Source organism: Meriones unguiculatus, chromosome 1 (assembly GCF_030254825.1).
Source record: "Meriones unguiculatus strain TT.TT164.6M chromosome 1, Bangor_MerUng_6.1, whole genome shotgun sequence".
NCBI classification, from domain to species: Eukaryota; Metazoa; Chordata; class Mammalia; order Rodentia; family Muridae; genus Meriones; species Meriones unguiculatus.
Genome location: NC_083349.1, coordinates 60,878,475 through 60,895,727, shown reverse-complemented (window position 1 = coordinate 60,895,727; position 17,253 = coordinate 60,878,475). Strand labels below are relative to the sequence as shown.

The window sequence follows — 17,253 nt, the reverse complement described above, 5'->3', positions numbered from 1 at the left end:
TCCAAGGGCAGATGCCGTTGGGCAGCCCAGGGAAGATGGCACACCGCCAGCCTTGCCTAGCTTGGGTGTTCCTAGGAGGAGCTGGCCTGTGTCGCCTGGCTCTGAGATTCCCAGACCCAAGCACAGCCCCAGGCCCTTGGAGAGGGGCTAGCTGTAAGGGAGCACAAAGACTCACAGAACTGGAGGGGAGGAAGGTGCCTTTCTCACCTTTGGGCCCCTCTGGAACCAAGGGCAAAGTGCTACTGATGAGAGTGTGTAGAAGAGGAGGCAACAGCCAGGGGTGTGCTGGCACATCATACTTGTAATTCTGGCACTTGGGAGGCCGAAGGCGGTGACGTCAAGGCCAGCTTGGGCTACAGGCTGAGACCCTCTCAAACAAACACACAAGCCAGCTGGAAGTAGTGCCACGCGCCTTTAACCCCAGCAGATTAAAGGCAGAAACAGGCGGACCTCTGTGAGCTCAAGGCTATCCCGTCTTGAAAAACCAACCAACCAACCAACCAACCAACCAACCAACCAACCAACCAACGAGCAGCAGCAGCAGCAGCAGCAGCAGCAGCAGCGGTGGCAGCACCAACCAAAACCCAAATAAGGAAGGAAAACAGAGAAGATGCCACCCACCTATTGCCCAGCCCCAACCTCCTTTGACCTTAGGAAAACAAGGCCTATAAAGGAGGGCTGTGTGTGTGTGTGTGTGTGTGAGTGAGTGAGTGAGTCTTAGTGGCAGAGTACCTGCTTAGCACCTGGGCACTCCTCAGGATCATTCATTGCACTTCCACATCCTAGCATGCCGGAAAGAGGCACGTACCCAGACAGGTCCGCAGATATGTTTAATGCACTTAGATTACACAGAGGAAGAGGGGCAAGTAGGAACAAAATCTAAGTGAGTCACTCAAAATTTCTTACAAAAGTCCTGAGCCAGCTGTAGCCTCAGGAACTGAGTCGCCACTGACATTAAAAACTAATATAAAAATGTACAAACGTCTGTTCATTGCAGCATTCAGATCTTTGTACAAAAGAAGGGGTCTCCGTACAGGGCTCCTGACTTGTAACAGGGACCCGGACACCTCACCTGACACCAAGACCATGGATGCCAGAGAGGGAAGACCAGGTTAAAAAAATACAGTTCAGGGAGTTTTCTGCTCATCTGCCCCATAGGGGCTCCGAACTTCAGGGTCTCCCTGCTCTCAATCTCAAAACTCAGTCCCAGGACCCAGCGTCTGGAGTGCAGGGGTCCTAGCCCTTTTAGACTCCTTAAGGCCTCCACAGGCCCTTCGCAGCTGTCACTCTTGGAAGAAGAGGAACACTGTGTCCCCAGCATGGCAGCTGGGACCACCACCCTCTGCAGCCCACACAGGCCCCGGGAAGCTTTAGTTAACAAGTTCGAGCCCTTTCCTTTCAGAAACTCTAGTCCTGTGGACCTGGAAGGTTGAAGGATGGGGAAAGGTTGGAGGAAGTCTGTGGAAGATGGGGGGAAGACCCCTGAGCCCCTCCCTGTGACGGGCTATCAGCCCCCAGAGGGCTGCAGAGAGAAAAAGAGAGGCCCCACGGAGAGCGCCCATCGCTTGTCACGGTAAGGTCAGTCTTGCTCCATCAGATGTTGGCGGCTCTTCTCTCCAGCCAGCGGCTTAATGGTGAACCTCTTCCCTGAGATCCCTTTGGAAGGAGGCCTGGTCAGATCAGGCTGAGACCAGCCCTACTACTAGAGCCACTGCACTCTGAGGACTGACGGGGTCCTGGTCCCAGCAGGATTTTAGACATTCCTGAGGTTCCTGACAGGATGGGGGCAGGAGACACCTCAGGGCTGGTGGCTATCTGGAGCTTACCTGCCATTCCCTGCTCCCCAAGGCAGGGGCCACCAAGAAGGTGGGGACAAGCATCATCTGCAAAGACCTTGCAGGCCTAGGGCAAGCTGTTGACCAGGAGTTTCACATGCTAAGGACAACACTTAGCTCACAGCACGCATTCTCAGCCTCACACCGGGCAAATGAACGTAGGGCAGAATGCAAGCAGGGATCCCCTTAGGCATGTCTCCAGGGAGAGTTAGGGAGGGGACACTGGTCAAGATGGCAAGGGATGGAGGCAAAGTGTAAGCATCTCTTGGCCCATAAACTTTGAGAAGGCAAAAGCTTTAAAGGTGGGCTTGGAAGTGTCCTTGTGGAAAAGTCAGGGCAGCATGGCGTGTGCTCCAGACAGGCTTGCATCTTGGCTGCTGGGGGCTGCAGCCAGCCTTTCTCACGCTCCAGATGAGTCTGCCTCCAAGTGCTGGCCTTGGAATTAACATCTTAGACCTGGATATGCAGAAAGGAGCAGACTGAGTCATTCTTTGAAAGGCTAATTTCTGCTTCTTCGAGACCCCAGCCAGGGCCTTCAAGGCCCCTGGAGGCAGCTCTTTGGTGGGACCAGCCTGCAGAAGGCTGTACACCTGTGGACCTCCTGGGGTGCCCTGGTGGGGGCACACAGAGCAGGGGAGCTCTTGCAAGGTCCCTGACAGACAAAATGTCTTTCCTTTGGAGAGATCTGAACTTAAAGAATGAACAAAGAACATCAGACCTAGAGTGGAAGGCAAGAGTGCAGGAAAGGGGCTTGCCAATCCCAGGTCAGATGTGGGAAACAGCTCCCCCAAAGGTGATCAGAGACAGGGTGGCTCCTGGAAGACAGGCAGATCGGCAGTTCTGAGTTTGAGAGAATGAGGCCCCCCAGAAGGAAAAGACAAGGATGAAAGATGAGTAAAAAAATAGATGTAGAAAAAAATGGAGGGCCAGAGAGCAGTGTCAGCAAAATCAAAGGGAGGGGCTGGGGAGAGGTTGATTTTTCATTTTTTCATAAGCTAGACCCCTACAGCCCAAGTAGGCTATGACGGGGGCGGGGGGGGGGAATCAAAGAGCTGAAGGCCCTGGGTAGCAGGAGGGGGAGGCTATGGGCTTCACCCTCTCCTCGGCAGGCGTGGTTGGGTAGAAAAAGACTGGAAGACATAGCTAGGGCCACGGCGTCCCTGAGTGCTAAAGTCTCCAGAGCCTTGGACACGTCTGATTGACTCGGAAGGCAGCGGCACCCCTTCCAGGTCCCAGCAAATCTGAACCCAACACTGCGTGGGTGTGTGTCAGCTGCTCCCGGGCTCCTTCCAGGGCCCAGAGCTGACAGGCAGCACCAAGCACCTTCTCAGGCAGAGCTCCCAGACTCCTGTCTAAGGGAATGGTGAAGTTCATCAAGGAAGAAGTCCTGTTTAAAAATCACTATATACACAGCTCTGGACCGTCTTTGCTGAGCAATAAAAACACCATCCGGTTTCCACACATACTAAGGAAGGAAAAAGTAATCGTGACCAGAGCCATCGTTCCGCAGGCTGGAGCAGCCTGACTGAGCAAAAGCTGAGGCTGAACCAGGCAGTGCATCCGCAAGTGTGCTCTGTACCCCAGGCTGTGTGGCGGTGCCTCTCCCAGGAGCACACCAGTTAACCCTGTGGCAGCAGTGGGCGGGTGGGGAGGGTTTGCAGGTGCAGCCTTACTCCATCACTGGCATGAAGGACAGGGGCCTGGTCACATGGGCTTGGCAGCTGGCAGCGAGGCCCCTGAGCCGGAGGTGAGGCGGGGCCTGCGGTGGGTGTGGCACTCTGCAGTCACCCTCACTCTTGTCCTTTTATTCGTGGGAGTCTCCTCACAAGCTGTCACACTGAAATCACTGGGCACAACTGAGCTCCTCTCGGCCCCTGCAGGGCCCAGGCTAGTGCAGTGGACTGTCGAACACCACGTCGGGGAGGATGGACACTTTGAGCTTCTTTTCAGGCCAGCTGTACTCTTTGGGAAGTTTAAACTGTGGAGGGAGCAAGCACAGAATGGTTAGCTGCCTTCTTCCAGGACAGTGCCCAGAGAGAGCTGCACACTGGCCCAGACTCTGTCCCTAGGCTGCTGGGGACCTCTCAAATCCTAGACCCAGGGCATGTGTGTGTGTGTGTGCGTGTGTGCACGTGTGTGCGTGCGTGCGAGCGCGTGTGTGCATGCAAGCGCGTGTGGCTCATCCAGTTGCTCCTTTCCTCTTGCACTGCCAGTAACTCATCAGGTTGGAGAAGGCATGCCCCCTAGTTCTTGGACTGTGTAGACTGCCCTCCTGCTCATTTCCTTGGTTCTGCCTCCAGCCACAAGCATGTAAGGAATCTGCTCCCTGAGGCCCTGGGGCTGGAGGATGGGGGACCAGGAGGGAGTAGACATTACAGGGAAGAGGCCTGTCACCGTCTTTGACTCTCTTTCTGAGGCTAGTGTGGGAGAGTCTGGAACCATAGATTTGTCAAAGGGTCCACAAGGAAGGAGGCTGTTCAGCCCCAAATCAGATCCCAAGCGGGACGGTGCCGGGATAGGAAGTACAGGATGAAGGAGGTTTGAGTATTCTCGGGAGAAGAAATTCTCTGCTACCTGCTCCCCCTTCCCCCTGCTTCCCAGGGTTCTTTGTCTAGTGGTTCCAGAGGAGAGCCAAGGTCTTCCAAGTTAGAAATCAATGGTGTTTTCTTTCTCTCCCTTACCTGGCTCTTCTGCTTGGGAGAGGGGTTGCGGCTGGCTTCTTATTCCTTCTGTGTTCTAGAACCTTGCAAGTAGCCTAGCACACAGCTGGTGCTCAATCAATTCTCACTGACTTGGGGTTAGTGCAGGAGCTCTGATAACTCCTGTTGTCTCGGGGCTAGGCTGCAAGTCAGGGCCAGGGAGAGGAGGAGAGAATCATGTTCCAGCCTGCCTGGAGAGCTGGAGGGGAACAGACTGACACTTCCTGCCTGGCTCCCTCTGCCCTCCCTCTCTTAGGGAGCTCTAGACCCAGGACAAAGTGGAGGCTGGGGCAGGGTGTGGGGATAGCCTCTGGACAGGAAAGGAAAAAAAGAAGAAATCATTTTTAGTGACCTACTTTCCTACGCTCCCCTTGGCTCCTGTCTCTCTTGCCTGGACTATCCCCCTCCCGCCCACTCAACACCCAAGCTCAAAGCAGCAGCTTGGCATAATGCCATTGCAGTGTGACAAGACCTCTCCGGAAGCACTTCTGGGCAGCTGGCTTTGGCCTGACTGAATGGGGGAGCTAGGCCTCTGAGGCAGTGACTTGTAGGGGTGACTGGCTGGCACAGATCATGTGCTTGATAACCTTGAAATATGTAAATGAGTGAATTGATCAAGCTGGATCCCTGGCATGGGGGCAGCCAAGACATGGCTCTATTGGGAGCTAGATACGAGCTCTGAGGAGTACCCTGAGTCTTTTTCCTCAACTTCTTAAACAGCAGGGCTTGTGTGGCCCTGGGAGAGCCTGGAGGCTCCTGCCTGGCCCCTGGGAGGTAAGGGAGCTCTCTTTGCCTCAAGCACGTTAGGGCAGAGGGAGGGAAGGGTCAGTCTCTGCCACAGGCAGGGGAGGGCCAGAAGGTTCCTCAGAGGCCTGGGAAGCTTGCTAACGTCCCACTATCCCATGGAACACTGGGGCCAGGAAGGCTTGCCTGCCTGCTGCCTGGGTGCTGTTACAGGAGGCAAGAGAAGGAGAAGGGACTTTCCAGGATGAGGTAAGTCCCTGTAAACGAGGAGGCCAGGAACAAGGAAGAAAAACAAAAGGGATTATGGACTCCATTCCTGTACCCCAGAGAAGGAGCCAAGGGGAGGCCTCACCCCACCTGGCCTGACTTCCTCAGGCTCTGAGCTAGCCAGGAAGAGGCTGAGAGAGGCAAGCTCTGGCTGAAGAAGGAAGGAGTGTGGCTCTTGGGTGGCCCAAGGCAAGAGCAGGAGTCCCCTCTGCCCACTAGAACTCCCCAGTGGAATGTTCTCTGGCAGCAGACATGGGCTTTCTGTTCAGAACCTGCCAGGGAACGGCAGGGGCTGGGGAGAACTCTAGCCTGAAGGCCCTGGCTGCTGCTTCAATGAGGTTCACAAGAGCTGGCAATTCAGACAGTCTGCTGGGTGTCCTCACAGGGGTGGGGGCGGGGCAGGGGTGGTTTGGGAAACAGAAGAAAAATAAGTCATTTGACGTTCTCAGGGGCTCTTCTCCAGATCATCCCTGTACTTCAGAAAAGAGCCCACAGACGTGTGAACACGTGCATGCACGCGCCCCTACACACATACACACAAGTGTACAAATATGCACAGGCCCACGTTCTTCAGCCCAGGCCCCCTCTACAACTGAGAAATCAAACAGGCTTACTTCTTCTGGAGAAGTCAGATCTTCTAAGTCCTCCAACATCTTTTCTACAAACTCTTCTGTCAACAGAATCTGGGAAAGAAAGCAAAAGGTGGGTTTTTATTTAAAAAAATAAAATAACATATGTCTTTTTGCCATCTGCCAAGCTAGGGATGTTTCTTTGAGCTATGGAGAAGGGAGGAACCATTGACTGGCTCTAGGGACAGAGGGTAGTACTTGTTGCTTGGTGGGGTGAGGCAGAACTGTACACTCTCAATGCCTCTCACCATCCCCTGCTTGTTTTTTGTTTGTTTGTTTTCAAGACAAGGTTTCTCTGTGTGGCCTTGGCTGTCCTGGACTCTCTTTGCAGACCATGCTGGCCTTGAATCCACAGAGATCCGCCTGCCTCTGCCTCCCTGAGTGCTGGGCTTACAGGCGTGTGCCACCATGCCCGGCTCACCACCACCTACTTGTAATACTGGCTAGAGAAGGGCAGAGAGGTGGGGCGGGGTTAGTGGAGAAAGGAGTGACCTTGGGAAGGTGGGCAGTGCTGGCCTCGGAAGGGAGCTGGAAGCCCACCTCTTTGAGCTGTCTGGTCTTCTAGAAGCTCCAGGGCTACAGAGAGGGACAGGAAAGCCAAAGGCCATGGGAGAGCTCTTGCCGGTCCTTGCTTGATCAGGCTCACATGTCCCCACCCCCTTCTCCCAGCCATGCAGGACAGAAGGAATCTGTTTGACTAGGGAATGCAAATCCTGTGTGGGACTTAGATGCACCCCACTGGAGGAGCACAAGCCTAACATGTGCAAAGTCCTGGGTCCCATCCCTACCCCTGGGGGAGGGGGAGAGCAGGTAACAACCAGGAAAAAAAAAAAAAAAACAACTGAGCTAGAGAACTTGGAAGATGAGTGCCTGTCTCTTCACAGAGGGGCACGGGACTCTCAGCTTCCCTCTCCAGCTGCAGGATCATCTCTCAGACCATCCCTGCAGGCCCCAGTCAGCAGCCATGCTCTTCTAGACTGGAGACACCTCTTCTCTGGGTCTTCCACCCCCCCCCACTCTGCTCTTCTGTTCTGATGCCTGTTACCCACAGGCTCTGGTGTCTCAGACCATCTAGCCCCACTGTTTGGCTGGAATCCTCACCATCCTTATGCCTTGGCAAGTTTTCTCAGGCAGTGGAAAGGTCCACAGCAACTCAGAGCTCTGTCAAGTCATTTTCTCAGCTGCTGGCTCTCCCAGGCAGCTGAGCTGGCCAGGCTCCTCCACACTCTTCTTGGGGATCCTGGCCCTTCCTACTCCATCCTCCCTGCCTTTATCCACAGGGCCTCTCCACTAGTGTGGGGCAGACTGCAGAGCACAGGAGGAGGACAGCAAAAAGGTGTAAACCAAAGTGAGGGAAACCCTTCCCTTCAGAAGGTTGGGAATCAAAAACTTGAGAAAACACCATTAAATCTCCCTTGGGAGTTGCTCACTCTGTAAGAGCAGAAGTTTCCAAGAGACAAAGTGAAGTGTCAAAGGAAGATGCAGAGCAAGGCGAGCCAAAGGGGCTTGCAAGATGGATGGGAAGCTGATGGCATGGTGGTGACAAGCGAGAAGGAAAACCTCTGATGTACCACATGCCATGCTGACTCTTCCCACCTTCTCTTTCCAGATGGGGAAACTGAGGCACAGGGAGGTTATAGCACCTACCCTATGGGGCCAAGGCAAGATCATATCCCAGCCGTCATGTCTTGGCCTGAAACTTGATGCCTCAGACACTGAGGTGGAGGACACTGACTCATATATTCATTCTTTTAGGACAAGCAAGCCTATTTCCCACTCAGCCAGCAGCTCCCTAGAGGAACAGGACCTGCCTTCCCCAAACAGGAGCAAACAGCTCTGACCAGGAATGAGGGAGACAAGGAGGGAGGAAGGGAGAGCACCAGCAGGAGAGAGCGCCAACAGTGTCCAGGGGAGTGTCCACCCAAGGTACTCATTCCTTTTCCTCCTGCAAGATCCCCAGAGGGGGTTGGTTGGCTCTTTCCAGCCTGTCTGGCGCTTTCTGGTCCTCAGCCACATCCAGTCACACCTAGCCTTCCTCCTCTTATCCCATCGGCCCCCTCCTCCAAGCTGAGTCTCTCCACTGCTTATCACCAGTCCAGCTTGAGTAATATAAAGTCACATTCATATTTTTGGCATTTCCGGGGCTTGTTGCCATCTCTGAAAAGGCTAGCACAAACACAAGCATACCTCAAACCCAGTTATATTACAATGACTCCTGTCCTGGCCAGGCGGGGTTCCTTTCTAACCCACAAATAATCTGGAGGGAGGGGCTTTATGAGAATGGTAAATAGGTCTGGGACTGTAGGGCTGGAGTAAGATGCAGTGGGGGTGGGGGAGGGCTTCCAAGGTCAGCGGCCACCCAAGGACACTCCCAAGGGTGTTTTTCTACAACAGGAAAGGTGAGGCCACCAACAGTCAGGTCCTAAGCCAGGCCCTCTGTCAAAGGTCTGGAACTGGTGAGTTATGGAGGCTTTCAGCAGAGCTGCCACCAAACATGGCACCATCTGTGTGTGGACTTCATTTTGTACTCGGCTGGGGGAGGGGGTGACAAGACCCTAAAATGGGGACAAATGTTAGCTGTTCTTTCATTTTCACTTTTGATGATTTGCTGGTTTCTGCTAGAAACCACATTGTTTTAAAAAGAATTAAAGGGGGAAAAATTATACATGAGATCCACATAATATTAAGGGTGACATTCTCTGCGGAGAAACACGACAGACTGTCATAGCTCCAGGCACCTGATTTAATTTCCTTTGGGAATTAAACCTTAGAAGCCTGGACTGAACAAACAGGCCCTGTTCTTTGTATATTTCAGAGCTGGAGCTGAGAATGTTAACAGATCTTATCAACAGGATCCTGGAGATAGACAGCTCTGATGGAGTAGCTCCTGGGAGCGCTCACTGGGAACAGACTCGCCCTTGTGATGCCACTGTGGGAAAAGCCTGTGCGCGTCTAGGGCTTAGAGCTCCCTGTCCCCTTAGAGTGGACAGCCTCTGCCACAATAATAATAGGAACGTGGAGGACCGAAACAGCGAAAATGGCCAATCACAATCAGCGCTAAGCGCTGCCCGGTTCTCTTCGCTGAGTCCTGTGACGGGCTTGCAAGGGTGACAACTCCAGTTCTCACTGCGCAGATGACTGGGTGCTGAGGACAGAGCCTGCCTGGTGTGGATGGCGCGTGCTCTTTCCCTATTTGGGGAAGGTGCGCCAACTCTACAGGTGTGCGTGCTCAGGGCTAACCTTTTCTGATGGGGGTGATGGTGGTAGCGCTTACCAGTGGCCCAGAGAACAGCACCCTCAACCTCGCCAGGAGTCTGTCTATCTTCTCATTTCAACAGGGCTGGAGCCTGAGTACCACAAACACAGCTGCTCACAACAAACCAAAGCAGTGTGCTGGCTGGCTGAAAAGGAAGGCATGCTATGCACCGCTTCAATGGTTTGAGGCAGAGTATCTCTGTTAGTCCTGGCTGTTCTGGAACTTCCACCGTCAGCCGGGCTGGTCTCAAATTCACAGAGATCTGCTTGTCTCTGCCTCCCAAGCCACTGGGATTAAAGGCCTGCACCAGTACACCTCACTCTGAACTCACACATTTTAACAGTTCCTCTAGCCCAGGAAAGAGTGTCACATACACTGACTAATCATCACATTGATCACTGCAGGCCACTGTGCTTGCATGCACTAAGAACCGGGACAAAACGCTGAGGTCCATGCACAAATAGCCATGGAGGAAGACACCCTCTCCTTGGAGAGGAAGAGCCCCTGGTCCAATCTGAGCAACACGTTCCCCTAGAGGGCTCTGGAGAACGAGGCGATGCTGGGCTACATGCTCTCCAGAACAGTCTACCTCAGGCAATGCAAAATACCTGCATTTTCACCGGGTGCCCCCAAGAGAGGAAGAGGCCCCAAGAGGAGGAGGACCGAGATAGGGTACACAACAGTTGGTGGCTGCAGCTCTACCCCTGCTCGACTGACTGAGGACACCGTCAGCTGGAGAAGGTTGAGTCCAGGCTCGTGGCTCACTCCAGTGGGCTCACGTCACAGGGCGAGCACGGCGCAGCCGAACAACATGGCTCATTGGTGGTAAGAAAGGACTGTCAACAACCTCTCAATTCTCCAGGCTCCAGCAAGTTCCAGAAAGGAACCTGAAAAGTGATCTTTTGTTGGTGCCTGCCCTGGGCAGGCCCGGCTGTGCTGCAGGCAGGGGCTGGACTGCTACAGGGCTGACACTCATTCCAAGGTCTGCGGTCACCAGATTTCTGAGTGGCTGACAGGGCCCATTCCTTCCCCTCGGTACGATGACAATCCACACTTTGTCTTGGGCCTTGTTTGCTCCTTGTGTTGACACGTTGTTCTGCTTCCCAGCAAGTTTGGCTTTCTTTCCCTCCCTTTCCTTTTCTGCAGGAAGGACATGTGCTCTCTACAGAGGCAGGGCCTAGGGCCTGCCAAGGCGCAGCTCTGGCACCCATGATCGCAGTGGGGCAGGGACTAGAAGGACTCCTGCCTGCTGTTCCCCTTTCCCCCAGCACAGGCAGACAAAGGCCAGAAGACAGTCTGCAGATACTCCCCACTCCCGTGCTGGGAGGGCCAGAGGCATGAGCTTGTGAGCAGTGAGGGCACTCACTCATTTCCTGTTCTGGGTGGGTGGTGAGAAGTTGGCTTTGGTGGCCAGAAACAGGCTCAGACTCCTGCTCTGTTGACACAGCAGGGAATTTCAGAAACAGGACTGGACAATGAGGTCTTGAGACAGCCCAAGCCAAGGTGTCCAAAGGAGGCAGGTATAGCCAGGCCCACCAGTAGGAGAAAGGGAGTGCCAGGGCCTGGGCTAGGGGCTCCCAGGTCGCCTTTTACACAGCATCCAAAGGGGTGCATGGGGACAGAAGAATGCAGGGCCTTGGCTGAAGGAATCTGGGGAGCCTGTTCCTGGGCTGAGGCAGAGTTCAGCAGAGGTTTCCCACTCAGAACAGCTGTGAGGTATCTTCTCCCAAGTCAGGGCCTCCTATTGGGCTAGGGAGTGGCTGGGACTACGGGCGCCACCTGGGTGAGCTGTCAGACACCACACAGCTGAGAAAGCATTGCAGGGCCTAAAAAAAATAATCTCATGTTTGGTCATATGACCTCTCTGTGACCTCTGGGACTGAAGCTTCTCTCCTTCACATTGCCCTGGCTAAGAACTGATGACAGAACTGACTGGGCTCTGGGTGGGGCTCTGCTTGCAAGACTGACAGCTCAGGGTCAACAGGTCTTAGGAAGAAGCATCCACAGCTCCCAGCTCCCAGTGAAGGGGTGCTAGGGGCAGGGGAGGATGTTGGCAGGCCTGTTCCAGGGTCTGAAGACCTCCTCATGAAGCTCTGTACTTACAGACTCTATGATCGTAACAGTGACATAAAGCAGGTGGATGAGGCCAGTCTCTGCTCTGGAGAGAGGATTCCTCTGCAGCAGCCCCTAGTGTGGGAGTTTCCACTGCCTTCCTCCTCAGTGCCATTGTTCCTGACTCCCCCATAGCTGGGTGCCCCTGAGGTGGTGGGAAGCAGGGGACCAGGTGGCAGCCCAGGATGACGTAGGTGTGGAAGCTTGTCTGAGGCCATTCCACCAGCTCTGGAAAAAGGGCTCTGGCTCCCTAACCTTCCCCTTTTCCTTTCAGTCTTCCTTTCCCAGCTCAGGGAGGGTGGATGCCTTTGCCTTGCCTTTCCCTAAGAGATAAGCAGCCTGGGCTGGCAGCCAGAACAAGGTGCTAGGGCTGGGAGTGAGTGTTTCGAAGGCTGCTGAAGGCTGATGCAAGACAGTCTCCCTGGCCCTCTCACTTCAGCTGTGACTCACACGGGCTGGTTCAAGCAGCAGCTAAAGGACAGAAGGCTGTGTCTCTCCGCATCCTATGCCTGCTGCATTCATCTGCCTCCTGCTCAAGGAGGCACCCCAGACCCGGGAATGCCAGGAGCTTGTAAAGAGCAGGCGCAGGTCTCTGCGTGTGGAGTTCTCCCTCCAAACAGGCCTGGGCCCTTTGGCATAGTGAGGCTTGATCTGTGACTTTGAGTGGATCCCCAGGTTTCAGGAGTCCTACAGACTCCTGGGGAGACAGTCGGCCCTTGAGAGGCCACCTAGAGTCCCACAAGTCATTACCAGCCAAGTTCCCACAAGCCTGGGGACTGCCTGTGACCACAGAGGTAAGACCTAAAGGGAAAGTCAGGCTAGCGGTCAGAGGCAGAAAACGCTGATGCTCTCAGGAGGGGAGGACGGCTGATGTGGGTGTTGGCTTCACTCTGAGAACCCAGCTGGCTGGGGCAGGTCAGATGGAGAGTTTCCCAGGGCTCCCTGCAAAGAGCCTGAGAAACCCCTTGGTGATCAAGGGTGCGTGCCTGGAGGGCGGGATCCGAGCCAGGCTTCCCAGGGCTCTCCTGAGGGCCAGCCCGTGGTGGACCACACTAATGAGCCCATAACAGGCCTTTGATTAAGCAGCTCCTAGCACAGCAACTTGATTGAAACATGCCGAGGCCAGCTACTTGTTCCCACTGCTCCCTGGTTCCCCAGGCAACAGCCCATGGGAGGGGACCCAAGTGCTGGGAGTCAGCGAGTGCTGAAGGTCCCAACTCATTGAGAGGCTGTGTGTGTGTGTGTGTGTGTGTGTGTGTATGTATGTGTTTGGGGGGGGTAGTGCCAACAGTGGGAACACAAACAGATAGGGGATTAGGAACTTGGTAATTGGGTAGGGTGCAGGAGACTTCCTTCCAAAAGACTGAGGGGCTGCCAGACAGCTGCTGGATCTTCTGGGGGCCCAGGTTTCTGAGCAGCTGAAAATCAGAGATGCTGACCATCTCAGCCCTTTCACAGGAAGATGTCCTAAAAAGGATGACAGAAAGAAAGAAAGAAAGAAAGAAAGAAAGAAAGAAAGAAAGAAAGAAAGAAAAAAAAGAGGCAGACACTCTTCTTTAGTCTAGGGAGACTCCAGTCCCTAATTTCCTCCTCAGAATGTGCTTGGACTGCCAGTGCACACACACAGGACCTGAGAGGGCACTTTGGCGAAGACCTGCTGGCATTGCATCACTTACTGAAATAATGATCCATGGACTCTGTGGCTGGGGTCTCCTGAGGGGTCACTACCTCCCACCTTTATACGTTCTGTCTATGGGAAGAGAATTGTGTCTTCTGGGTGTCAGACAAGGATGGCAGCCTAGGACATGGCTAGGGGTGGGAGTGAGGATGTGGGAGGCCTTTTCCACTTGTGCTGGGTTCATTTCAAATGTTACACTTCAGAGCTTTTGCTACAGTAACTACCAACACCACACAGACAGAAATCTAATGTTACCAAGTGGGACTTTTAAAATGTATTTATAACTTTATGGTTCAAAGTAATTTTGTTATGAAACAATGTAATAACAGCAGTGGAAAAAGGCAAGATAATTTATGGAACACAATATCCCTAAAGCACTAGCTTCCATTTCTACCTCTGGGCTTAGTCTGAGAAGAGTGGTTGGCATCCTTTGCTTGCTGTTTGTTTTAATTAAGGGTTAGGACTTTGGTGGTGGGCAGGGAGGAGGTTGCTCTGAGGGAGGAGGGCATCAGCTGCAAGCAGACACAAGCAGACAAAAACATACCGAGATTAAGAATAGTGAAGACCCCAGACTGGGTTATCCACAAAGCCAGTGTAATTCTCTTTTTCCTGTAATTCCCCCAAGCTTTCTCTAACACATCACAGACAAAGCTTGGTTATCTTTGGATGTAGGTCAGATTCTCTTTCCCCAGCCCCTTTGAATCCCTTTCTTTTCTTTCCTTTTTCTTTTTTAAAGACAGGATCTCACTTTGTAGCCCTAGCTGACCTGGAACTCTCTATGTAGAGCAGGCTGGCCTCAGATTCATAGAGATCTCCTGCCTCTGCCTCCCAAGTGCTGGGATCAAGGGTGTGTGTCAACACATCTGGCCCAGTCTGTTTCCTTCCTTCCTTCCTTCCTTCCTTCCTTCCTTCCTTCCTTCCTTCCTTCCTTCCTTCCTTCCTTCCTTCCTCCTTCCCTCCCTCCCTTCCTTCCTAAGACAAAGCCCCCTTAGGGGCTGGGGAGATGGCTCAGAGGTTAGGAGCACTGGCTGATGTTCCAAAGGTCCTGAGTTCAATTCCCAGAGACCACATGGTGGCTCACAACCATCTATAGTGAGATCTGGTGCCCTCTTCTGGCGTGCAGGTGTACAAGCAGACAGAGCACTGTATACATAGTGAATAAATAAATCTTAAAACCAAACAAACAAAGACAGGGTTTCTCTGTGTAGCCCTGGCTTTGTAGCCCAGGGTGGTCTCCTCGAACTCATAGAGATCTACCTGCTTCTGCCTCCCAGAGTGCTGGGATTACATGTGTGTGCCACTGTGCCCAATTCACTGATTCCCTTTCTTGACCTTCTCGTAGAAGGTAAGTAAATTGCCTTTTCCCTACTCCAAAACACAGTCCAAAGCCAAAGTATGGTGGACCAGGCTAATGACCCCTTAGAGACTTGGGCAGAGCAGCATTGGAAAGAGGCTCTTAGCCCCAAGTATTATGCTTGACATCAGCTATGATCTTTGCTCCAAGAAGAGCAGAAGAACAGAATGCTCTGGACAAGCCATCAGGTTCTGCTCAATGGTTTCCATCAGGAGCAAGAGGGAACAACTGACTGGTCAGCAGGGAGCTCTGGCTGCTGTGACCTGCCCACTCTGGTCACAGAGTTCACTTCCTATAAATTCTGGTGAGGTTTCCATATAGTCACTGGAGATCTGTGATGACAGCAGTAGCACTCATAACCATACACAGAGCTCAGGCTCTGCATCCAAGAGGCAGCCCCCAGCTCAGGATGGGTGCCATAGGAGCTGTCCTGGGAGGGAAGGCAAGCGGCAAGGGAAGAGTTGAAGGAAAAAAAAAAAAAAAAAAGGAAGAAAGGGTGCTTCTCACTTGCAACCAGGGTCCGTGAGCTGCATAAGGGTGCTCCTCTGTGGCAAAGGCGCCTTCCACTCCCGTGGACACAAACGTGATGGCCATGTCACCTGTGATACTCTTGTAGGTAAAGTGCCGGCCATGCAGGAGTCTGCCCCTAGGGATGTGAACACGGAGACAGTGGGAATCTGGGCCCAGGAACACCTAGCCGAGGTGCTGGGGCTACACAGCAGTGTTCCCTGAGGCCAGCGCCCTCCGGAGGGCCCATCTGCCCACCCACAGGGGACTTTAACCAAACGTGGTGTTCACTGCAGCACATCAGTGAAAGGCCACCACCACCAGTCCTCTGAAGGCATCCTCCCAAAGTGCTCCCAGCAGGGGACACACCAGATCAGTGCTCAAAGAACCTCAGGGAAGGTGAGAACACTGAGGCCAGAGAAGGAAGGTGACAGCATGCCCGGTGCCTTGTGTCCCCAGTAAAATACTTCTGTGCCCATGTAAAATCTTCCATTTGTTCTGGGCTTTCCTGTAACATTTAAGCAGTTATTCTAGAGGCGATTTAAAAATGCAAAACCAGAGAAATCTGAAGCTGAGCAGGGTCACTGAAAGAAGTCACCACTAGCCCCCAGTCTGGACATACATGTGGAGGAAGGGCAGGCAGTGGCAGCCAAAGGAGAGGCACGCCACCACTGAGGGAGGCAAAACCTGCTCACTGCATTCTCAGGTTGCTTCGGATTAACCCTTCCCCAGACTGAAAGCCCATGCCTGTGCCCAAGAAGTTGCTAGGAAGAAAGAGCTGGAGTCTGGTGCCGGCCCTGGGAGGTCCTGTTCACTCAGACCACTTGCTACCTTTGCCCTGCTGCCCAGGGCAGTTGGCTAAGGCTGGCTAAACTCTTAACTCCCTCCTCCCCCTGCCACTTCTGGCTCTTAGGTTTGTGGACAGGGTTCAAACCATGCAATTCCTTTTTCCTTGTTACTGTCCCCTCAAGTTTAGAGGGATTTTTGTTCCTTCCTAGGCTAGCAAAGTGAGGATGGAATTCAAAAGGGTCTGGAGGCGGCCAGCTGCAAGAGATCCAGCCTTGTGCAGTGTTCTGAACTGAGCTGAGTCCTGGCCACAGGGCAGGCGTTGAGTCTCACAGCAGCCGGAGAGACAGAGCTGGGCTTCTGGTCCCTCAAGGAGTCCACTGGGTTGGCTGGTCACTGGATTTTGTAAAGAACTAAGCATCTTGCATGGGAAAAGCATCCAGCAAGAGGAAGGACAGCCCAACTTGTCAGAACCTTCCCACTCCTGATAGCTCAGTAGGACTGCCCCATGACCCAGCTTATGAGATGGCAGGGCTGTCCCAGACTCTCTTGGTCACTGGACCTCCCAAAGGGGCGTGGCTGAAGGATGCTTCCTGGATAAATGAGAGTTCTCAGTATCCAGTCCCCAGAGTCTGACTTTGAAACTTCTCAGAGAACCAGTTGATAAAAGAGCCAGGTGTAGGTACACTCCTTTAATCTAAGCCCTCAGAGGCAGGCCCTCTGTGAGTTCAAGGCCAGCTAGTGCTACAAAGTGAGACCCTGCCTCAATAAACCAACCAACCAACCAACCAACCAAATAAATAAATAAATACACAGCCAACCCAGAGGACAGACCAGTGTGTGTGTGTGTATGTGTGTGTGTGGGTGCTCTGTGCCTGGGGCTGTCATTGCTCTAGGTTAAGAGATGCAGAACAGTCTCTCCCTAGGAACAAACTGCAGGGTCATCTGGTCTTGCTGCTTTGCTTGAAGACTTCTCAACCACTTGTACTGCCCAGAGGCTTGGATGGGAAAGACACTGCAGAGACCCAAACATGGAGACCAGACACATGGAGTCCCAAAGCCCCCAGTTTCCCATGCAGGCCCAGGACAGAGCTGCCTGAGTGGCTCTCTTCCACCTCCAGCCCTCGGTTCTGCTTGGGCATCAACTGCCCACAGACACCTGTCGGGTTAAAATGGCTTTTGAGAAGCTGTGCTGGGGAAGCCACGCTGTGGAGGTTCTGAGGACTGTTCCGGCTCACCTTAGGCAGAGAGGGATGAGGGCCCCTGACTCCTGGTTAAACTTCAGGTGCACGCTCTCCAGCTGCCGTGTGCGGATCAGCTCACGGGGGATAACGGCCGAGGAGCTGTCGCTTCCCAAGCTGTCCTTGCGGCTCCTGCAAAGCGAAG

At 53.5% G+C, this 17,253-nt stretch overlaps 1 protein-coding gene across 2 annotated transcripts in view; it reads right to left on the bottom strand.

The window, feature by feature from the left end:
- Positions 1 to 811: 811 nt before the first annotated feature.
- The window catches only part of Sufu (SUFU negative regulator of hedgehog signaling), a 94,941-nt gene continuing 78,499 nt past the window's right edge, over positions 812 to 17,253 (bottom strand). For both annotated transcript variants that reach the window (XM_021650382.2, XM_021650389.2), the window contains exons 9-12: positions 17,106 to 17,240; positions 15,082 to 15,220; positions 6,160 to 6,228; positions 812 to 3,813 (exon numbers count right to left, since the gene is read on the bottom strand). In XM_021650382.2, the coding sequence (XP_021506057.1) occupies positions 3,724 to 3,813; positions 6,160 to 6,228; positions 15,082 to 15,220; positions 17,106 to 17,240 (433 nt within the window). In that variant the 3' untranslated portion in view covers positions 812 to 3,723. The remainder of the gene's footprint in view (positions 3,814 to 6,159; positions 6,229 to 15,081; positions 15,221 to 17,105; positions 17,241 to 17,253) is intronic.